This window comes from Octopus sinensis, linkage group LG7 (assembly GCF_006345805.1).
Source record: "Octopus sinensis linkage group LG7, ASM634580v1, whole genome shotgun sequence".
Taxonomy (NCBI): Eukaryota; Metazoa; Mollusca; class Cephalopoda; order Octopoda; family Octopodidae; genus Octopus; species Octopus sinensis.
Window position 1 is genome coordinate 38,447,871 of NC_043003.1, and position 17,500 is coordinate 38,465,370.

The 17,500-nt window shown below is 38.3% G+C and overlaps 1 protein-coding gene across 1 annotated transcript in view; it reads left to right on the forward strand.

Annotated features, from left to right (window-relative positions):
• The first annotated feature begins 10,465 nt into the window (after window positions 1-10,465).
• The window catches only part of LOC115214389 (L-threonine ammonia-lyase-like), a 20,156-nt gene continuing 13,121 nt past the window's right edge, over window positions 10,466-17,500 (forward strand). Inside the window, exon 1 of the mRNA XM_036504715.1 lies at window positions 10,466-10,636. Coding sequence (XP_036360608.1) covers window positions 10,505-10,636 — 132 coding nt within the window. The 5' untranslated portion in view covers window positions 10,466-10,504. The remainder of the gene's footprint in view (window positions 10,637-17,500) is intronic.

The following is a 17,500-nucleotide window of genomic DNA, read 5'->3' on the forward strand; positions in this document are numbered from 1 at the left end:
TAGAAGCTCTCTTATTGATGTCTCGTGGAGTCTGATCTCTGACAGATTCATAGAACAACAAAAATAAAAAACGAAAAGTTTGTCTCTCCGAATGCTTTCACACCCATTCAAGGAGAATTGACCTTCCATCCTAAGCGGATTGACAAGCTTCAGTCAAGTAGGCCTGCAGATATCTTTCATCGAAAAAGTTTCTTGGTTAGAAAAGGAATCCCTGAAAGATCCTTTATTCTTGAAAAATTGATTATAATGAAATGATTATTTGCATATTCATTCTTAATACATCCAGGCAGGTTTCGAACGCAAAATACGTTGGTCGCTGTAGTGTACGTCACAGGAGAGCAAAATCTCCCTTTTGCAACGACAAGTTCATAACGCACTCGGCTCATTGGGGCTCATTCACAGAATGACGGATGTCCGCTTAACATAATTCAATCAATACAATGAAATCATATTTGGGGAAAATCCCTTGCCGGTTACATTGTTACTAACCTAATTTTTAATTCAATAGAAATGCTGAACGTTTTTCTTTTTGCTAAATTTTTATGTGTTTGACATGCCAACTAAGGTAAGGTGTTAAACTTGTCAAACAGGAACGAGCTGACAAACTACAACAGTTTAAAGACGGAACTATTAAGTTTTGATGCTGAGATTTTTGGTTGTATCTTTTTCTCTACTTTGTCAGCTGTGAATTAAAGCTAACTATTTCCTGAGGTGTGCTTGGTGTTGTGCTGTTTTGAGTTGAAGTGAAAAGACGCCTCACCACGCATAACAAATGTCGTCAAACATTTAATTCAAACTTCTGGGTTTCACATCCTTAGAGAAATATCAAGAAAGTGATGCTCTCTCTCAACACACACACACACACACACACACACACACACACATTCACACACATGCACGCACACATACTTATATACATATGTACATAGGTATGTAGGTAGATAGATAGATAGATAGATAGATAGATAGATAGATAGATAGATAGATAGATAGATAGATAGATAGATAGATAGATAGGTAGGTAGATAGGTAGGTAGATAGATAGATATGTATATGCATATATTTATGAGTATGAATATATACGTTATATTATATTATTATATTATATCATATTATATTATATCATATTATGTTATATTATATTATATCTATTATCACTGAAGATTTGGGTATGAGACGCCTGTCTGCCAACTTTGTGCCAAAATTGCTTTCAGCTGACCAAAAAGACTTTCGAGTTTCAGTAGCACAAGATCTCCTTGATTGTGCTGAGAACGATGAAAACTTTTTGAAAACTTTGCGAAACCTCTGAGCAGGTATTGTCGAGTTTTTGGCAAAATTTGATGCAGATTCTCTACTCAACTTTCTCTGTCTTAGTCAATGTGACAGTCACACACTACACACCTTCCTTCCAAGCACTGCTGTAAACAGCGGAAGTGAGCTAGAACATTAAATCTTAGTGAGGATGCACAGCAGAGTTTAAGGTCAAATTGTTGCAAGCGGTTTCACTCTGCGCACGTTAGCTTCGTTACTATGGCAACAGTCCGGATACTTATTGATCAGACCACGTATATAATATTTAAAATATATCCGATTTCCATGGAACATATGTGACCTGAATGGGACGTCAGTCTGTTGCAAGGTTACTTATTTACAGTCAAGTGGACCGGAGCAACGTGAAACTGAATGTTTTGCTCAAGAACACAACGCACTCCCCGCCCTCCACACTCTGGAAATCAAAACCATGATCTTGTGTGCAACATCCTAACACAAGGCTACGCGCCTTCACCCTGACTAACTCTGTCAAAAATATTGTTTTACCAGACTTTAAAAATAAGTGCTCTACTAAAAAGATCTTCAGGGCAGTGTTCCAGCATGGCTGCAGATCAATGATTGAAACAAGTGTGTGTGTGTGTGTATGTATATATAGATATATGTGTGTGTGTGTGTGTGTGTGTGTGTGTGTGTGTGTGTGTGTGTGTGTGTGTGTGTGTGGTGTGTGTGTGTGTGTGTGTGTATTGGGTTGAGGAATAATTCATGAGCATTTTTTCCAAATTTAAAAATGCACGCAGAAACAAAACGCACTGGCAAAATGTTATATGTTATTTAAAAGAAAATTTTTTGCTCTACAAGATAGTGTGTTTTGATTTTTAAAAAAAATTTTACTGATTTTTGTGTATTTTCAGAGTATTAAAATGAATTGTCAAGTGGATAAAACTGAGCATTTTCAACACCATTTGCTTTTTGCATTTAATCGAGGTGTTAAGGCCGCCGAAGCTGCTTGCGAGATTTGTGCTGTGTATGGAGAAGAAACTATGCCCCAAAGTACCGCTCGCCGTTGGTTTTCGCGCTTCAAAAATGGGAATTTCAACCTCGAGGACAGATCACACACCGGTAGATCACTTGAGTTCGATGAAGAGTGATTGAATCAACTTCTTCAAGAAAATCCACATCAAACAACCAGAGAATTGGAGGAGAAGTTGGATTGTGATTAAAAAAAAACAGTAGTGAACCACCTTCACTCAATGTGTAAGGTTCAGAAACTCGGCGCTAGGGTGCAGCACGACAAGATCCGTTCTCACATCGACAATATGACCAAAGCCGCTATTCAAGAACTCATCTCCCATACTCTCCGGACTTGGCGCCGTTAGATTTTCATTTCTTTCGACCGCTTTCGAACACTTTGCGCGGTGCATCGTTCAAAAATGACGTGGAACTGATGGCTTGGTTGGACGAATTCTTTGAGTCATGGTCAGGAGATTCCTATCACTGTGGCATCGAAATCTTATTGACCGATGGGAGGAAGTCGTAAACAATAACGGAGAGTATACAATTGATTAATTTTTTGAAGCTTTTTGTTTAAAATAAATTTGAAAAAAAAATTATGAATTATTCCTCAACCCAAATTTACAGAAGACAAAAGACGAAGACAGGTGTAGGAACAACAAGCAGAAGTATTAGTTTAACGCTCGGGAAGAATGGAAAAATATTTTACGTTTCCAGCCTACGCACTTCGACAGAAAAGATTAAGAGGATAAAAACAACGGAGAGAGAGAAAATATGTGTACGCATTATGGAGTGCAGATAGCAAGATGAGTCAAGTAATACTTCTTGATCATCCACTGCACCCGCCTTCATCTTCAGTCGTCTTGACCTGGCTTGAAAACGGTCACGGGCGAGAGGGTGAGGTTGATGGTGCGCAACCCTTCTTCACTTTAAACAAAGTCACCGCGTAAGTCATCAGTCATCCTTCATCCAGGATGATTAGATGGTCTTCGTCACCTTGACGGACGACCATGTGTGTGCGCAAATGAAGGTCACGAGTAACTTTGGTGTTCATGGTTTTAAGGGTATTGCAAAAAGCCTGATTGGAGGCCCAAACTTCCGAATTCTTTTACAGGGCTTAGGAAAACTGAAGGATCGCTACAATATGTTGAATAAAAACATAATTAACTGATCCTTCTGTATTTTCTTTTACCCAAAACTTTTCACGCGCCCTCGTATTTCTGTACTTCCTCCCAATCACTCGACCTACCTATCGATTTATTGAACCATACACAATAAGTATCAATATTAAGAACCTAAATCACGTGATTCTCAATTCTAAAGATGGTCAGCAGTTTACTGAAGGAGGTTTGTTTATTTATTTACTAGCTGTATAAATCAGGTCGAGCGATTACGCTGAAGATTTGTCGAGGATGATTCGCTTATTAATTAGGACAACTTTTACAATGTCGTAATGCAACGTTTCATATTTAGTTGAAATTTTTACAATGCTGTAATACACTATTTTGTCATTAAGTTGACACTTTACAAGTTGCAATATAACATAATGGGCAATACCTCCACACACACATACACACACACACGTACATATATACATATATGTGCGCACACTCATGCACACACACAAACATTGAAAAACATCGTTATAAAGTCGAGGATATTAGGAATAAAACTGTCATTAGAGGTGAATTCTATCAAACATCAATGGAGAGAGAAAGAGACAGCCAGACATACAGACAGATATAGAGACAGACAGACAGACAGAGAGCCATACACACACATACACACACACACTAATGCATATATGCATACATACAAGCGTACGTACACAAACACACGCCTTCAGATTATTGACTCCATAAATTAGATATGTGTGCGTGTGTGTGTGTGTGTGTGTGTGTGTGTGTGTGTGTGTGTGTGTGTGTGTGTGTGTGTGTGTGTGTGTATGTGTGTGTGTCTGTGTGTGTGTGTTTTCTTGATTGGACTGGAATTTTATTGTCAATGGCAACGTTGTAAGTAGAAAGTAAAAAGTAAATAAAATAAAAGTATAAACGTGAGTTCGGTTAGATTTCTTTCTGATCCTTCGTCCTTTAAATACCAGGCTCCTTAAAGACATGCAGAATATGGCCAACATCTCTACTGCTTTTTATTCTTCTCACTCATCTTTTGAAATTCTTATATGTGTTCCTTGAAGTCTAAAATATAGGGAACAAAGCTGTGTTCAGGACCGAGAGACGTTCTTGTTCCAAGCTTGAAATTCTTCTTTGGTTATAAAGGATGTTATTATTGTAGTTTAGATCTAAGTCAACCCCGACCCAGCAGACACCCTCCCTATGTTCAAAAGTATTCCAGCAGTGACTATATAGTCTTTTTATTGGACATCATGTTCTCCGTCGTGAGGTCGAGAACCTTCTGGTCATCATGGATGTCGGCTGACAGATTAACTAGCGCGGAGATTTTGTTTAAAACGAAAAAGAGTTGCGTACCGACAACCTCACTCTCTCATTCGTGATCCTCTTCAATCCAGTGGTCAGACCAGGTCAAGACGATTGGGGATGGAGACGGATACTTTCCTCTCCTTTGCACTCCACAATGCATTGCTGCAGTCGCCTTCCTCTCCATTGAATCATGATGGTTTCTTCTTTAGAGTTCGCCGGACCCAGTTTTCACATGCATAGGTAGATAAGTCCCTAACTTACCTAGAGTTACATACCCGTTGGTTACACTCACCTGATTTAGTTCACCTGTCGAAACGGTTTATCGGGGTATGGTCGTCGGAGAATGTAAACAGCTACTAGGAGTCAAGTTGAGAGTTGGGTGCCAGAATGAGATCAAAGCGGACAAATAACCCTAAGAGAGCGACGTCAAAGATTCTACATCTCCCTCTGTCTTTATCTTCTGAGTTCAAATTCATGCGGCCGACTTTGCCTTTCATCCCCTTCGGAGTCTATAAAATAAATTACCAGTTGAACAGTGGGATCGATGTAATCGACTTACCCCACCCCACCCTGAAGTTACTGGCCTTGTTCCAAAGTTTGTAACCAATGTTTATTCTGTATAGCGTTTTGTGGTTTATGTTGGATACAAATTTTTGACAGAAATTTGTAAAACCAGTAAAAAAAGTGACGCGATCAGGCTCAAACTTCAATCACGGGATCACGTTAACAACAACTATAAGAACGCATGCGCAAAAGGCAGCGAGACAACAATAAAGATATGTTATGACGAAAGTGCGGATAATTTTTGACTTCCCCTCGTATCATAAACCTTCACATCCAGTTTACTATACAGTTCAGTATTGACAAACAATATTTCCTGGATATACACGATGTAAAAGTAATTAGAAACTGATAAAAACTTCAACTAAAGAATGTAGAAACTGATAGAGACTTTGATTCTACCGATTAAAGATAACACCAATTTATATCATCCCACCCTAAAATATTCGAGTTATATGAACTTGGCGAAACGATTTTGCACGAGTGGGTGTGTGGCAAGTAGCTTGCTTGCTTACTACATGGTTCTTGGTTCACTCCCACTGCGTGGCACCTTGTGCAAGTGTCTTCTACTATTGCCTCCGGTTGACCAAAGCCTTGTGGGTGGATCTGGTAGACGGAAGCTGAAAGAAGCCCGTCGCGTATATATATATATATATATTATATATATATATATATATATATATATTATATATATATATATAATATATATATATATATGTATATATATATATATATATATATATGTAACGATGAAGATTATTTTTGTATCGGTTGAAATTTAATTATAACGACATGTTGTAAGATGTGAAAGATGGACAATGCATGAAGTTTTAAGGAAATATTTATTTACCGTTACATCGAATATACTTTACCTCGACGGGCAGGTGAATAAAATCCTAAAGCATGCGAAGTAAAGATAGATGTAGATTTTTCCTTTCATAGTTTGTGTTTGTGTTCTCATCATTGTTTAATAGTAATTACGGAGAGATAGAATGATGTTGTAAAAGAACAGAATTAGAGCTAGTGAGTGAGAGAGTGTGGAACGTTGTCTTTCTTTTTCCCTCTGACCGTTTGTCTGCCTGCTTCCATGATTCTAGTGGTCGGTTCACTAACTGATGTTAGCTCTCTCTCAACTCAAGAGTTGTCACTAAACTAGTTGGGTCATCACCAAGTGACCACTGATTTTTGCTTCAGGGTCCTTGCTTTTAGAACTATCCAGAAGGATGGACATATCGTTGAGAACAGTAGATTTAGTTGTTATCTTAATTCTAGCGTTTGGTGAAATAGAAGAGGTTAGAAGGGTCAAGTGGTGAAGACATTATTTCGACCTTGGTAAGGCAATCTGGCAAAAGTAAAACTGCTGTCACAGAAAAACTATTGTTTCACCGTGAGAAAAGTTCTGTTGAAGTGTTAATTTAAATTTGGCTACAGTAGATCGAATCCACTTCATGCCTGCAAGATTCACCACACACACACACATATATGATATATATATATTTGTGTGTGTGTGTTTGTCCCCCCAACATCGCTTGACAACCGAAGCTGGTGTGTTTACGTCCCCGTAACTTAGCGGTTCGACAAAAGAAACCGATAGAATAAGTACTGGGCTTACAAAGAATAAGCCCTGGGATCGATTTGCTCGACTAAAGGCGGTGCTCCAGCATGACCGCAATCAAATGACTGAAAGAAGTAAAAGAATAAAAGAATAAAGGAATAATAGCCTCAAACTAATCAACTTAATAAAATGAAAGAAGTATATAATAAAAGAACATACCCTTTGAATTTAATTTGTAATGCGATTAAAAGGGAGAAACAAATTGACATTTAGAAATTTCGGGGGAAAATGTGAAAAAAAAATCTTAGAAAAACATCTGATCAATAAAAATAGAAGACAAGTAAAAAATCTTTAAAAAGGAGTGACAAACACAAAACTATATACAAAAAATTGTGGATGTGCCAGTCAGAAAATATAAATGATTGAATTGTGGAACATGCAGATAGTGGTTAGAAGGTTTCTGAATTCACTCCAAATATGTATCTATATTAAAAATTACTTTTTGTACTACTCAAAACTGCTAAATTAATGACGTGAAATTCAGTCTTTCCAGGACCGCTGTATCTCAGTCAACATTGCTCTACATAGATATATTATGCCTTTTTGGAATCAGGATTGAAAATCTGCCCTTCATTTGGTTCTTGAACATCCAGCATTGGGATCTAATTTAGAAGTATTTGGGACAAATTGGCCAAGAGTTGGATTTCCACTTGGGACTAGAACAAATAGAATGATAATGATTGCATTAGAGAATTAATTCTCATCCGTTCTTAACCAAAGCCTCACCGAGGTATATAGTCATTATAGACGTATCATAGTCATGTTATTTAGCTCTCTATAGTTTTGGGCCGCAGGAGCTAGCTTAAAAGTCCGCAAGGATTGCGGCTTTTAAGCTAGTTATACACCTGTAAATAGAGGAATTATATTAATATATAGAAGTTACCGAGAACATTATATTGGCCCAACTGGGCAGATAGCGGGAAAAAAAATGCCATCGAGCCGTCAGAAAATAAGTAGCCATACACAATAAAAATTCATGTGTCAACAAATAGATCACTGTGACGAACAACGGCGAATGCAATTCATGGTGTCCGATTCTATTATGAGTTTTCTGATGCACACCAATTTTTGTGAACCCATGGATAGATAACAAATACGTGTTAATTATGAATATGAGTTCTGTCGTGGAACTAATGCATCACAGATAGCCTGAAACATCAATGAGATGTTTGGTGATGTGGCGAATGATCGCACTGTACGTCGATTGTCTGAGAATTTCCGCTTGGTGACCTTACTCTTGAAAATCAGCCCCATGGTAGAACTGAGACCAAGGTGGATAATGATGAGCTGGAAACTGCAGTGGAAGCGGATACATCTCAAACTACGCGTGAGTTAGCAGCAAGGTTTGATGTTTCGATTCCAACTGTATTGGACCATCTGAAACAAATCAGTAGGGTAAAGAAGCTGGACAAGTGGGTACCACACGAACTGAAAGAGTATTAAATGACACGTCATCTTAAAACTTGCTGTTCTTTGCTGTCACGGCATAAAAACGAATCATTTTTGCATCGTATTGTTACGTGTGATGAAAAATGGATTCTTTTCAACAATAGCAAGCGTTCTGCGTGGTGGCTGGATAGGGACGAAGTGCTAAAACACAATCCCCAAAAGACTATTCACCAAAAAAAGCTAATGGTGTCTGTATAGTGGTCCAGCGCTGGTGTAATCCACTACAGCTTCATGAGACCTGGTAAGTCAATTACAGCGGATGCATATATCAACCAATTGTATGAAATGATGAGTGAACTTGTAATTAAACAACCAAGATTGGTCAAAAGAGACAGGCCAATTCTCTTGCGAGACAATGCTCGGCAACATGTTGCATGAAGAACGCTACTGAAGTTACAAAAACTGAACTTGGAAGTACTGTGTCATCCCCCATATTCACCAGATCTTACCCCAAATGACTATCATGTTTTCCAGGCATTAGATAACTTTTTGCAAAGAAAAAAACTTCAAATCTGAAGAAGATGCAAAAACAGCCTTTAGTGATTTCATCACCTCTTGCTTCCCAGAATTCTTCTCTGCCAGCATAAATAAGCTACCAATAAAATGGCAAAATTGTATTGATAATTTAGGTGCATACTTTGATTAACTGCATTGCTTTTTGTTGAGATAAAATAAAATAAACTTTTAGTTCAAAATCGGACATTTCATTCTTAATGACCCGTTAATAAATAACCTGGTGTAGAATTCAACATACCATATTTTAACGTGTATAAGGAACCCCTAATTTGGGCGGGGTTAAAATTTGGAAAAAAAGGTTTTGTAAGGGATTATAATACTATCCATGTATAAGAAACTTCCATATTTTTAAACCTAATTTTTGACAAAAAAAAGGGGGGACGGGTTCCTTATACACGTTAAAACACGGTACTTATGCTCCGGAACGAAGCTTCGGCTGAGTACAGAGCAGTAATAATAAAAAGAAATGACAAAGTAATAAGCGATTATCTTATGTAGTTCATAAGATAATCGTTTATTCCCTTACCATCTCATTTGTGTGTGTGTGTGTGTGTATGTGTGTGTGTGGTGTGTGTGTGTGTGTGTGTGTGCGCGTGCGTGTGTGTGTGTGCGTGTGTGTGTGTGATTACAGAAATGCACAAATACATACATACAAACATACATACATACATACATACATATGTACGTACGTACGTACGTATGTATGTATGTATGTATGTATGTATGTAAGTATATATGTGTATTTGTGTGTGTGTGTATGTGTGTGTGTGTGTGCGCGTGTGTATGCATACACATACTAATATATGAATACACACAACACACACATGAATAAATGAAGAGAGAGGGTCTCAGCATAGGTTACTGACCAAAAGTTGAAACCAGTGATATTATAAAAGGATCTCTCTCTCCCTTTCCCCTTTCTCTTTCTCACCTCACCTTTCTTTCTCTCTCTCTCTCTCTCCCTATCCGTTTGTCAGTCTGTCTCTTTTTCTCTGTATACATTCATACACACACATACATAAATACATACATACATACATACATACATACATACATACATAGACACATACACACATACATACATACATACATACATAGACACATACATACATACATAGACACATACACACATACATACATACATACATACATACATACATACATACATACATACAAACATACATACATACAAACAAACATACATACATACATACATACATACATACATACATACATACATAGACACATACATACATACATACACACATACATACATACATACATACATACATACATAAATACATACATACATACATACATATATACATACATACATACATAAATACATACATACATACATACATACATACATACATACATACATACATACATACATACATACAAGAGACTGGATAATGTATGATAAAGAGAATGAGGGAGAGTGAGGCAAGAGTGACAGGGTAAGAGCGAGTATGTGTGTGAGAGAGAGAGAGAGCGGGAGGGGAGAGAACGGATAGACAGACAGACAGAGAGACATTGGAAGGAGAGAGAGAGAGAGAGAGAGAGAGAGAGAGAGAGAAGGTGGGTGTGAACAGCAATAACCATTATAAATTCTTGGTTCGTGTTCTGCGTCCGTTTAGTAATGAGAATGGAGTTGTCAAACACTGACCTGCAGCCGACAGTGGCTGAGATGTTCAATGCCCAGAAATCGATGGAGGGCGTGATCCTCAAAACGCCACTGGTTCCTTTGAACATAGACTGGCCTTACGCCAAAGTAAGTATATCATTACTTTCTTTTTATCTTTACTTGTTTCAGTCATTTGACTGTGGCCATGCTGGAGCACCACCTTTAGCCGAGCAAATCGATCCCGGGACTTATTCTTTGTAAGCCCAGTACTTATTCTATCGGTCTCTTTTGCCGAACCGCTAAGTGACGGGGACGTAAGCACACCAGCATCGGTTCTCAAGCAATGCTAGGGGGACAAACACAGACACACAACACACACATACATATATATATATATATATATATATATATATATATATATATACATATATACGACAGGCTTCTTTCAGTTTCCGTCTACCAAATCCACTCACAAGGCATTGGTCGGCCCGAGGCTATAGTAGAAGACACTTGCCCAAGATGCCACGCAGTGGGACTGAACCCGGAACCATGTAGTTGGTTAGCAAGCTACTTACCACACAGCCACTCCTGCGCCTATGCCACTCCTGCGCCTATGCCACTCCTGCGCCTATGCCACTCCTGCGCCTATGCCACTCCTGCGCCTATGCCACTCCTGCGCCTATATCTTTACTTTCTTTTATCTTTACTTGTTTCAGTCGTGAGACTGCGGCCATGCTGCAGCACCGCCTTGGAAGAATTTTTTAGTAGAATGAATCAACCCCACCAGAGCTTTTTCACTTTTTTTTTCTTTTTTTTTTTTTGTAAGCGTGGTTCTTATTCTCTCGACCGCTTTTGCTGAACCGCTGGTTACGGGGACGTAAACACACCAACACAGGTTGTCAGGCGGTAGAATGGGGATGAGCACACACGCGAGCACAAATGTGTGCATATATATATATATATTATATATATATATATATATCTATATATATATATATATATATGTGTGTGTGTGTGTGTGTGTATGTATGTATTAAAAATGGGGAAGGCCGCTTTTATATACTGCTCTACATGTTAGAGTATGTTTCTTCTTTCGGATCTATATTTTTTACAGACGATACACACACACGCACACACACACATACATACACACACACATACATATATATATATATTATATATATATAATATATATATATATATATATATATATATATATGCGACCGGCTTCTTTTCAGCTTCTGTCTACCAAATCCACTCACAAGGCTTTGGGCAACCCCAGGCTATAGTAGAAGACACTTGCCCAAGGGTCACGCAATGGGACTGAACTCGGAACTATGTAGCTGGAAAGCAAACTTCTTACAACACCCACGCCTGCGCCTATGTATATATATATATGTATATATATATATATATATATATATATATATATATATATATATATATATATATATATATATATATATTATATATATATGTGCGTATTCATAGTTTTTCTCTCTCTCCCATTTCGACACTACGACTACTACTATTTTGAAATAATTGTTTGTAATATATGCACAAGATTAGAGGTTAACGTCGATAGAAAGGATTAGGTTGATTAACTGATCCCAGTTTTTGACTGGTATTTTGTTTTATCGTCCCAGGAGGGATGAAAGGCAAAATTGACGTCGGTGAGATTTGAACGCACAAGGGAAAGAGCCGGAAAAATACCGCAACGTACTTGTCAGGGATCCTAACAATTCTTCCAAGACAGTGAGGTATGTGGGAAAGGGCTGCTAGTTTAGGTTACAAGTAGAGGATGGTGCTACTACATATCTGTCTATCTATCTATCTATCTATCTATCTATCTATCTATCTATCTATCTATCTATCTATCTATCTATCTATCTATCTAACTAGCTACCGTTCTATCTGCATGTATGTGTGGCAGTGTGCGTGTGTGCACGTATGCATGCGTGTGTACTGTAGTGTAGTGAGTGTGTTGTGTGTATGTGTGTATGCGTGTGTGTGTGTGTGTGTGTGGTGTGTGTGTGTGTGTGTGCAAATATATATTTCATTTAGGCTATTTGCTTCTTTGAAATTTTAATTATTAAAGGCAAGAATCTTAATGAGTATCATTGAATTACCAAATTAATTAAATCTGACCAACGGTCAATCATTTCACACACACACACATAAACATACATATATACACACGCACGCACACACACACACACACACACACACACACACACACACACATGTATGTATGTATGTATGTATGTATGCATGCATGCATGTATGTATGTATGTATGTATGTATGTATGTATGTATGTATTATTATGTGTTATGTATTATTTGTGGAGGCGCAATGGCCCAGTGGTTAGGGCAGCGGACTCGCGGTCATAGGATTGCGGTTTCGATTTCCAGACCGGGCGTTGTGAGGGTTTATTGAGCGAAAACACCTAAAGCTCCACGAGGCTCCGGCAGGGGATGGTGGTGATCCCTGCTGTACTCTTTCACCACAACTTTCTCTCACTCTTACTTCCTGTTTCTGTTGTACCTGTATTTCAAAGGGCCGGCCTTGTCACTCTCTGTGTCACGCTGAATATCCCCGAGAACTACGTTAAGGGTACACGTGTCAGTGGAGTGCTCAGCCACATACTCGTTAATTTCACGAGCAGGCTGTTCCGTTGATTCGGATCAACCGGAACCCTCGTCGTCGTAACCGACGGAGTGCTTCCAGTATGTATTATTTATTATGTGTTAAGTGTTCAGTTCATGCGTGTAAAAAAAGAAGTAAAGGGACATAACTAAATACAGCAAAATGTGTTGTCCAATACTTTACTTTGGAAATCGATGGAAATGGCACGGAAGAGTCATGCATAATATCATTTTGAGACTTATCGCATGACCAACAATAAACGATATTGTACAGGAAAATATGGCTTTTGTCTAAGAATGGCGAATTGATTTTCTCCTTTTACAAAGCTTGCAGTAGCACACTTTTCCGTCAGTAATGTCACCTTGTGTAATAAGACCACCCACAGGGTGAATTACAATTTTCACAGGTGTAGCTGTTCATAATTAATCGACGCCGTGCCAACCATTGAAGAATGTTGGCTTGTGATTCTGCCAATTGAATGATATTTCACGAGTCATCCAAGATTGCTTGAGGATTGAGGATTTCAACTTCAGGGACAATAAACTGTGGTGCCGCTATATTTTGATGTATTTATTTTTTTATGCACTGAATCACTACCTGTATGTATATATGTATAAGTATGTATAAGGTACGTACATGCGTGTGTGTGTGTGTGTGTGTGTGTGTGTGTGTGTGTGTGTGTGTAAATGTGTTTTTATCCTACATACATATAGATCATACATACATACATACATACATACATACATACATACATACATACATAGATCTTACATATATATAAATAAGTACAGGTACCGAACCTCTTTTCCGACAACCTTGGGACCGGAGATGGCCCAGACTTCTTGGTTTTTCCAGATTTCTGGACACAGGCTAAATATGTATCGAAAATATATGATAAATAACGAAAAGTAATAAAAATTGTAATAAATTAAGACAAATAACTGTGAAAGGAAGGCGCCCATACAACAGAAGTCACACGGGAACTGGCGTTGTGTGACGCACTCTCTGGGGTCTTGAATAATCGTCTACCGCCCTTGTTAATTTTTCAGATTTTTTCCACCCATCCCCTGCTTTTATTCCCACTCCATGCTTATTAATTTTTCAAATCCCCCACCCGCTTTTATTCCATCCTCCCCCGCTTATTAAGTTTTAATGTCCACCCCCCACCGCACCTCGCTTTTATTCCAGTCCTTAGCGGGATTGAACTCAGAACGTAATGGGACATAACTCTATTGCTGCACGGCACGCTGCCCGATGCTTAGGCACAATGCCAGCAATTTAAAGGGGAGGGGTAAGTCGATTAAACAGGATACCGTTACTAAAACAAAGCAACAAACTCTGGGGAATTCATTATTTTGACTGACACAAACTATGAATCAGCAAACTATGAAAAAATGCAGATGACAGGAATAGGAAGAATTTCTGGAGTGTTCTAATTGTTTTCATAACGCATAGAAGAAAAATATTTATCTACAGTATATGTAGCTAACGTTCAAGCGAGAGAGCGTTCAACATTTTAGGGCATTGATAAGCTTCAACCCTAAGACGATCAATCAATTTGAGACACAACACACCTGCTTCAGAACACATAGAAAACAAGGAAATTGCTGTCAGAAAATAAGTTTTACAAGCAGCCAGTGTTTATAACAGCTTGAGGTTGGACAACTGCGCAAGTCTGTAACATACGTGTGAGTTTACTGCTACTCCACACTGTAGTCAACAAATCTTCATTTTCAATTTCTCTACGATTTCTCTACCAATCCAAATTCCATGCAAATTATGAAATTCAATGATGAACTGTTTCCTAACAGGACAAGCTTCTGTTTGAACTTTTTTCATAACATTATGGCAGAGAAAAGAGTATTTCGTGGTGCGACGTATGGAAATTATTCCATAGAAGAAAAGCAAGCACTTGCTCTCGTGGTGAACAAATGCAAAGACGAGTATGATTCTGAATTAGAACGAATGAAAGGGAAAACTCATTGGGCTGCTAAAGGGAAACGCTATGTCCCGGATACCTCGAAACAGGGATATCTCACCAAAGCAGTTCGTTTGCTTTACTCGAATTTGGCTGGTGTCAAAAACTCTGATCGACTAGTTGATTCTGCTGTTAAAGTAGCCAAACGCTGCCATGAAAAATATCTGAACTTGACAGCGCTGAAAGAAATCACATACATACATACATACAGTCACGCATGTCAGTCGTCACATGTGTATATGTATGTGTAGATGTGTGCGTGTATGTTTGCTGATATACCTAACGCGGAAACACACACACACAGTCAGAGAGACATACACACTCATACACCCACACACATGCAAACTCATATATGACGTCGTCCTCGTTGTGGTATAAAATGTCCTTTACTGTCTCGTACGTATCAAACGCGTAAACATACACACGAATGTGAAAGAATAAAAGTGAAACAATATTATAGTCTTTTCACATTAGAATTAAAAGGGAAAGAATAAAAGTGAAAAAATATAATATCACACAAGGAAGTCAATTTCTAGATAGAAATAACAAACCCCATTTCAGTATATAAAGCTGTAGAAGAAAATTGCTTGAGTGAAAAAACTTGAGCCACTTTAGGATATCTTTTTCTAACGTATAAAAACTCAGTGACGTGGCTGTGTTCTCATTGGTTAGTAATGAAGGCTTATCGGCTGTATCACAAAGATTTTCGATTGAGGGAGAAAGGTAGTGTATTTAAATAGACGGAGTGCAAAAACTTCAAAATAAGTAATGTTTTAGGGAAAACATACAAATAGCATGAAGACAAAGATATTTACGCACGGAAAAACTGAAATACAGAGAGAGAGAGAGAGAGAGAGAGAGAGGGAGAAGAGAGAGAGGAGAGAGAGAGAGAGAGAGAGAGAGAGAGAGAGAGAGAGAAAAGAGTGAGAGAATCGGTTGAAAACTGCGGAAGTCAAAAGTCGAAAAATGAGCGTAAAGAGAAATATTTACGCGCGACAAAATAGAAATACTGTGAAGTCAATTTTCAAGCAGATGTGGCGAAACTGAATTTAAACAGAACTGGGTGAACGAAAGAGAAAAATAACTAAGTTAATTTTCAGTGAGAACGTACGAAAACCGTAACAAAAGATTCTTACGCACGACTAATAGAAATACATGGAACTCAATGTGTAGACAGACGTTATTGTGTGTCAGTTAAAGAGAGAGAGATGGAAAGACAGAGAGAGAGAGAAAGAAAGAAATAAAGATAGAGAGTGAAAGAAATACATATTGACTTAAAGAGAGGAACTATTACAGAGGGGCAGAGTGAGAAGAAGAAAGAGAAGAGATAAATAATCAGAGAGGAAAAGGGGAGAGAATCGGATGGAAACTGAAGAAGTCAAAGGGAGAGAATCGGTTGAAAATTGCAGGTTTTAGAGAAAAACCAATGGGAAATACTCTTTTCCTGTTTCTCGCTTTACGCTGGAGTTCTGGGCAAAATGTTATAGTGCCTGACCATTCTTGGCACATAAGTAATGTGTGTAACATTTGATGAAAATCGGTTGAAAACGTATCACCACACACACAACACACACACACACCACACACAACACACACACACACACACAAACCATCCTTTGTTTTATATATATAAATGTTTTGTAATTTAAATTGGGTGTGAAGTGAAACAATTGTAGGCAATGTAAAATAATTAATAAAATAATTTATATCCACTAAATCTCTTCATTTTCAAGCTTATTACGCAGGGTGCCGAGAATAAACTGTTGTCTAAATTAAATAAAATTAAAGAAAATGAAAATAGAAATATCTTAAAACACTAAAGATTAAATTTATTCAATAAAATCGCCATTGGCTTCAACCACGGCTTGCAGGCGATTTCAGGATCTCCTGCACCTCTTCTGGAAGGTCACTTTGTTTAAGTTGCTGAATGCTGCCATAATCCTTACCTTCAGTTTATCTTTGGTGCTACAAGGGGTTGTTGGTCTCTTGCTCAACTGCGCCACACACCCAATAATCAAGGGGTTTGAAGTCTGGGAAGTTAGGTAGCCAGATGTTAGGAGTGATGTGGTTGCAGAAATTATCTGACAGCCATGACTGGGTTCTCCTGCTTGTGGCATGGTGCAGAGTCCCGTTGCCAGATATAGGGTCTTCCAGCACTATCTCCTCCAGACACTTGGTGTAGGCCTCCATGTTAAGTCTGAAGCCATGTTGGAAGATGAATGGAGGCATAACGTCGCCATCACTAGTGATCGTTCCAAACACCATGATGTTGACTGGATGTTTGATTTTTATGACTCTCGGTACATGTCCACACATTGACACCCAAGCACTCTGAAATGTTCTTATTGACGCTTCCGATGCGAATGTCCAGCAGTACAGCATGTT